This window comes from Salvia splendens, chromosome 6 (genome assembly GCF_004379255.2).
Source record: "Salvia splendens isolate huo1 chromosome 6, SspV2, whole genome shotgun sequence".
Lineage (NCBI taxonomy): Eukaryota > Viridiplantae > Streptophyta > Magnoliopsida > Lamiales > Lamiaceae > Salvia > Salvia splendens.
In genome coordinates, this window is record NC_056037.1 from 3,632,925 (window position 1) to 3,639,854 (window position 6,930).

Below are 6,930 nucleotides of genomic sequence, written 5' to 3' on the forward strand. Positions count from 1 at the left end.
ACTTTAGTTTAGGCTTTAAATATATTGTACAATTATAGTATCATTTAAATTTAAATTTTTGGCTTTAAGTATATTGTAATGTTAGTATATTTGAATTTTAAATAATAGTAGAAAAGAATTTTGCTATTCAAAAGAATAATAGTAAAGAATTTTATAATGTATCCTTTTTAAATAAATAGAGTTTAATTTAGATGTTGAGTTCTATTATTAATTTATTATTATGTCTAAATTCTACTGCTAATCTAGATTTTTAATTTATTGGATTTTGTTCAATATATGTTATAAAATTAAATTCTTTTTCATGAAGTATTTGAATTTATACATTTATTTATTACACCTATATTTATATATAAATTATTTATTTACATGTAATATTAAAGATATATGGAGTAATTTAAAAAAAGTTTAATCTATAACAACGAGCGAATCTGCTATCAAGATACGTTTGGATGTTTGTTTTTATTTACAAGCCATTTTGTCTTTAATTTAATAAAAAAATAGTACTTAATTGCAACTACAATTAAATAATAGCTCTTAGATATTCAAATTAAGGGCCTAGATCATCAGCCACGAAATATCAATATGATCAACAAAAAACTTATTAAGGTCAATTTACAACCAATTAGTTGTAACTAACTTTTAAAAAATATCACATAACTTTAAAATGCATATAACTTTCTCGATTTAAATTATTTTTTCGCACAAAATATATCAAATTAAAGATAATTTCATAAGGATTCTAATGAGATATCATTTGCATATGTTCCGATGTCAAAATTTGAAAAAAAATTAAAAATTTTCATTTTTTTCTTACAACAACAAATGTCAACATAATATATAAAACATGTCAATATAATGCATGTAGAATGTCATTCTTAAAGCAATTTGTTGACATTCTCAAAACATTGTGTTGATATTTTCAAAATACTATATTGACATTTTCATCCAAACCCCTAATTTGGTAGTGTTTTTTTATCTATTTAGATTTAATTAACAAAAACGAAAATTACAAGTGACAAATTTTGGACTACTAGATTTGTAAAATCCTATGGTCTTAAATTAATTGTAGTTTTTTTTTTCACCCCTTAAATTAATTACAGTTAGCAACTAGAGAGTGAGTTAGCAATTGATCACTCCCCAATATATCCAATATATAGGTGATATACATATAAAAATATTTCTATATCAATTGATCTGGAACATATAGAAAGAAATAAAATATTGTTAATTTCACAAGTATAACCCTAAATAAAGCCTGAAGCATAACTCAATGTAATTATTAAAATTTTTCCAGAAAATAAAGTTTTAACTTACGTTTATAAATGTTACTTACACACCTCTATATTTATATGAAAGTAACTCTATCTATATTACAAAATGAATAATAAAAAACAGACTATTTGAAAAAATTAGAGCTAATAAGAGGATAAAGTTGTTTGCAAATATAATGCTATTATTATTTTAAATGGTGAGAGAATTAAGTAGGCAAGTAAAAGATAATAAAGTAGTACTCCCTCCGTCCACGAAAAATATACTCCATATTTGTCATTTTTGGTTGTTCACGAAAAATAGAGTATATTTAAAAAAAGGAAAAATTTCAACAACTTATTTTTTACTTTTTCCATTCTCTCTTACTAATAATAATTATAATATGAACCCCACATTTCACTAACACTACTTCTCTCTTACTTTATTTTCCCTTCTCTCTTACTTTATCAATTCCCCATTAAAAAGAATTGCTTATAGTGGGACAAAGGGAGTAATATGTTTTGTTATCAAAATTTTATTTTTTTTACTTTTTTTTCTTAGAGCACCCACAATCGTGCTCTTGCCAACGAGCACGGTTGTGGGCCCCGCGCCACTTTTTCTGCCTGCTCTTAGGCAAAAGCACAACACTCACAGTTGTGCTCTTCTGCAAGGACGAGCACAAGGGTCCCTCCATTCCATTATTCAATTTAAATAAAAACATTTCCACAAAATTAAAATACATTACACATACCCGAAATAATATTGCAAAATACATTAAAAATTAAAAATTACATAATTAAACTCCTAAAAATAAAAAATTACATAATTAAATTCGTAAAATAAAAAAAACCCACTACTCGTTGCCTAATTTCACCCACATGTGTTTGATTAGGTCTTCTTGTAGCTCAGCGTGGTATCGGGTATCGCGCATTGTGTGCCTTGTTTCGATCATCTCAACCACCGTCGTATGCACACCTCGGCGTAGGGGAGACCTCGCGCTTGAGCTTTCGGCTTCATCCTCCTCGTAGAAGCTAGCCGCCCTCGGTCCTTCGTCGGCTATAATCATGTTGTGTAAGATAATACACGTGTACATGATGTCGACGATATTATTCACGTACCGCAGTCGAGTCGGGGCCTTCACAATGTTAAATCGGGCTTGAAGGACCCCAAAGGCTCTTTCGACGTCTTTCCGCGGGGACTCTTAACGCTGCGCAAAAAGAACCCGTCTCGGGTCTTGCGGGTTGCTGAGCGTCTTCAAGAAAGTCGACCACCTTGGGTAGATACCATCGGCGAGATAGTAACCCATGTGGTATGTATTTCCGTTGACGGTGAAGTCGATCGTCGGTGCTACACCATTCAACACATCATTGAAGAGGGGTGAAGAATAGAGCACGCTCAAGTCGTTGTTGGATCCGGCAACGCCGAAATATGCATGTCAAATCCATAGGCGGTAGTCGGCTACCGCTTCAAGGATAAGTGTTGGGCCGTCGCCTTTGTGGCGGCTTAAGTGTTGCCCCCTCCAAGCAGTCGGATAATTCTTCCACCTCCAATGCATGCAGTCAATGTTGTCAAGCATTCCGGGAAAGCCATGGACTGATTCGTGAAGACGAAGCAACCGTTGGCAATCATCGGTGGTGGGTGCCCGAAGGAATTCATCACCGAAAGCTGTATGAACGCCCTCGCAAAAAAATTTCAGACAAAGGATTCCAGTGGACTCACCGACATGCAAATACTCGTCGAAGAGGTCGGCCTTTTGCCCAGTAGCGAATTGTCGGATGGCACACGTACACTTCTGCAACGCCGAGATACTTTGCCGACCGGCTGCATCTGGACCTGTTTGGAATAATTCAACCCGGGCGGACAATGTGTTGACAATACGCATAAACAAGCGCTTTGACATGCGAAAACGGCACCTAAAGTAATCTGCCGGAAACCGCGGCGGGTCGGCAACGAGCCTTTCGTGGGCTCCCTCCCGGTCATGATGGATGTAGCGGCGAGTTGATCTAGTTGGTTGAGGAGGAGGGGCGGGGGTATTCGCTGCGACATATGCTTCATAAGCGGCACGATGTTGTTCGTAGTATTCTTGTTCTTCGCGCTCTGCTTCCGCAATGAGATGGGTGAAATCCATTTGAGGTTTTGAGTGAGAGATGAAAGTGTAGATATGTTGTATGAAAAATATGAATGAGAGATGATTTGATGTGAAAAATGGATGATGAATGTGTGTATTTATAGATGATTTTGGGGGGATAAAAAAATCAAAAAAATACAAAAAAACGAGCAAAAAAACAGGCATTTTTTATTTTTTTGGTATTATTTTCAATTTTTTTCTTAAAAATAATAAAAAAAAGATTTTCCAACGGAAATGTCATTGGCTAATCACACGCTACCATGTCACTTGCTCGTTGGCACGGACGTGCTCGATGCATCGAGCAGCGCCGTGCCAGCGGCGCGAGCGCAGCAGCGGACGACGTCTTCCGTGCCGCTGGCACGGACGGACAGACGTCGTCCGTCCACTGTTGCAGATGCTCTTATGTTCTTAAACAAATAGTACTTTATTCCTTATTCACTCAATTCACAAAATAAAAACGTATAAAATCTTGTGAGTTAACTCAAAACGATCCTTTCATGTGAGTTACACTAGTCATTATCTCATAGTCAAGAAGAAAAATCAATATATATGTTACAATATAATCTCAAGGCCAAACAAAATAAGCTCATGTCATTAGGCGGAGACCAACACAATGATCTCTACTTATATTTGGCAAAACTTCAACACAACAGCACAAAGGCCATCCTATTCTCAAGCATGTCTTCTTGTCTCAGTGTCTCCTGATATCTCCCCGACTCAATGCTTTCTGTGTAAAAGAAGGCATTCACAGTGCTTTCTGTTATGAGATTTTCTTGGCAAAATAAATCATATTAATGAGGTAAGAAAATAAGATTTGCTTTGAGAAGCAGCAGTTTCAATCTCATGATATCAAGATCCTGTGCCTAGAATTGAATGGTGGATCCATAAAAAAACCATATACGAATATTTTCAGCTAATTCATGGGATGGCAACTAAGTGGAGATATAAGAATACAGAGCCATACCTTGCGCCTCTTAAATTTCCTATCTCCGCTGCCACCATTGTTAAAACTGGTCATTTCTTCCGGGGCACTACCATCAAGGGGTAAACTTTTTATCTCGTCAAAGAAACTTTCAGTGAGACCAAGCAACCTGGCACAACAAAAAAGAAAGCAGCACTTGATTGATTAGAATAGCACAGGGGAAACAATATTATCATTACAGATGACTCATCCAATGCAGCTTTGGTCAATGGTCCTCAGGAACTTACCCATTTCTAGACTTAGTTAGGTGTTTCATCTTCTGTTTCTCAGCCTTGGTTATAGGTGCACGAGTAAAAAGTTCCTCCTCTTGTCGTGCACGTTCCTCCATCTTTTCAATGTACCTCCTTGCTTCTCTACTCTCTGCTCCCACACTTTCTCTAATCTGCATTCAGCATGACCAACCACATATCAGCACATATAATCCCACAACGAAAAAATGTATATATTGTTAATGTTTTACCATAAACTCACCTCTTCAGGTCTTCCCTCAAGATCATCCATTAACTCTCTAACATAAGCACTCTGTTTTGCTTGTCGCATCATTTGTTTTTCTTTCCTCAAAGCGTTTTTCTCTTGTTTTGACATCTTATCTTCCTCCATAGCAGTTGGGGCGAATTTGGGGGGTCGATATACACCAGAACCATCCTGTAAAACAATCTCATTTTATTCTTTAAAGGAAATGATGGGAGGATAACCCATAAAGACTGGCAATAAATAATTATACTAATAAATAAAAGCTGCTGAATTATGGTATTAATCACCTCTGAAGTTGTTTTGGTTTTGCTGATAAGCAAATCTGGATTTGGGCGATATTTTAACAAGTCCTCCTGCTTCTCGCTTTTATCTGTTCCCTTCTGAGCAAGAGTTGGTTCTTCAGTTGTAGTAGCGGTATTTGTTAGCTTCTGAATTTGGTACTGCATTTTCCTGTCTACTGGGCGAATCTGCAAGAAAACCAAGAGATAAGGGAAACGATTCCCTAAACAAACTGAATCGAATTGAAAACCACAGTGCACCACTAAAAGTCATATAAGCTTCAAATTTTAGATATACAAATGTGTGCATAGATTAACACGCGCTTCCCTAAGTAATTGGTTCGCTATTTATTCTCGTCTCTTTTCATTCTATTTCTACAGTCAATGTGATGGGAGATATAAAGAGATACCTTCTCCAAGAATAATCTAATCTCAACAAGACTTCTCACAACTGGATGCCCCTGAATCGATAATCCTTTAGCCTTGCGAAGCAGAAAATAGACAAGAGACTGGCAATAGTTCAACAGAAGCAAGTGCTTGGCCTCGAGATAGGTTATCCCATCTGATGTTGGGAAATTTCCTGCTTTCACCTGTAATTAAAACAGTTTAAGTGAACATTGGAACCCTTCGATTTCATCATCCAATAATCATCACTATTAGGCTTGAGAGATGAGAAGTTCATAACATAAATCGCAACAAATCAAATAACAGCTGATCCAGTAGATATCAATACACACCTTAGAAGTCAAAACTTTGATTTTATTCGTCACATTATCCAAACCTTCCTTCATTTCCTTCAACAGAGCTACCAACTGTGGACATTCTCTGGACCGTTCATTTCATATAAACGTAAGTCTTTTTTTTTTACAAAAAGGAAAAAAAAAATCGAATGATAACCAAAATAACACTGATAACCTTACCTACTAATTCGTTCATCGCTAGGCGTAGAACTAAGTACCTCGGTCATTCTTTCTGCTGCTCAATTGATTTCACAAACTATCAATGTCTATGGCTTCCTGAGCATATAAGAAGTGGAGAATCAATAACCTTACCTATAAAAAATTCACGAGCAAAAAGTAGAGGATTCAATAAATTTACACTTTGCATTCACTTAAAATGCAGAATTTGGTTAAATTAACTAACAAGAGAAATATTATGCGAAGCAAAGTACAAATAAAACTTACTCGTTATGATAAATTTACTCTGGCGGCAAGGCGGTGAGTCAACCGCGGCGACGGTTTCGCCGGTGAGGGGAAGAGAGAAGGATATGTAGGGTTTGAGGAAATATTGGACTAACTAGTTTGGGCTTTTTACAAACTTTGATTTTAGACCTCTGTTACGTTATGTTGGGTATATAAGTATCATAGGGAAGTTTTAATTTGTTGACTTATTATATGTTTTTAAAATTAAATTCTTTTTTATTTAAGTAAATAACTTTTAAGTACTATATACTACTCCCTCCGTCTCTTTGTAGTAGATGCATATCTTTTCGTCATGGGTTTTAAGAAATTGTGTTAAAAGTAAGTTAAGTGAAGAGAGAAAAAAGTAGAAAAAGGAAAAATGCAGAGAGATTAAGAGAGGATAAAGTAAAATAGAGTAAAGTAAGATAGAAGAAAAGTTGGTGCTTTTTGCCAAAATATGAAATGACTCAGCTATAGTGGGACAACCGAAAAAGGAATACGACTCAGCTACAGAGGGACGGAGGGAGTATAAATTTATTATTCTTAGTATTCTGTATATCGCAATTATTTAAGGTTTATATTTATAAATAAATTTAGTTATTTACGTTTGATATTCAAGTTGTATAATTTATAAATATA

At 35.5% G+C, this 6,930-nt stretch overlaps 1 protein-coding gene across 2 annotated transcripts; it reads right to left on the bottom strand.

The window, feature by feature from the left end:
* Positions 1–3,852: 3,852 nt before the first annotated feature.
* LOC121806459 (neuroguidin-like) lies at positions 3,853–6,422 on the bottom strand. Of its 2 annotated transcripts, none has more exons than XM_042206503.1 (9): positions 6,295–6,422; positions 6,031–6,126; positions 5,848–5,935; positions 5,521–5,700; positions 5,120–5,299; positions 4,830–5,003; positions 4,586–4,740; positions 4,341–4,467; positions 3,853–4,103 (listed from the first exon to the last, which is right to left on the bottom strand). In XM_042206503.1, the coding sequence occupies exons 2-9, from the start codon at positions 6,075–6,077 to the stop codon at positions 4,068–4,070; spliced, it is 987 nt and encodes a 328-aa protein (XP_042062437.1). In that variant the 5' UTR covers positions 6,078–6,126; positions 6,295–6,422; the 3' UTR covers positions 3,853–4,067. The 2 variants fall into 2 exon arrangements, with proteins under 2 accessions (XP_042062437.1, XP_042062438.1); XM_042206504.1 differs by having other exon boundaries at positions 6,031–6,162.
* Positions 6,423–6,930: the final 508 nt, after the last annotated feature.

Excerpts from the sequence above, each read along its gene's own strand:
- LOC121806459 (XM_042206503.1), bottom strand. The coding sequence starts at position 6,077 with ATGACCGAGGTACTTAGTTCTACGCCTAGCGATGAACGAATTAGTAG. Across the intron at positions 5,300-5,520 it reads TTAGATTATTCTTGGAGAAG|ATTCGCCCAGTAGACAGGAA; the intron begins GTATCTCTTTAT and ends GTTTTCTTGCAG. Across the intron at positions 4,468-4,585 it reads CTAACTAAGTCTAGAAATGG|GTTGCTTGGTCTCACTGAAA; the intron begins GTAAGTTCCTGA and ends TTGTTGTGCCAG.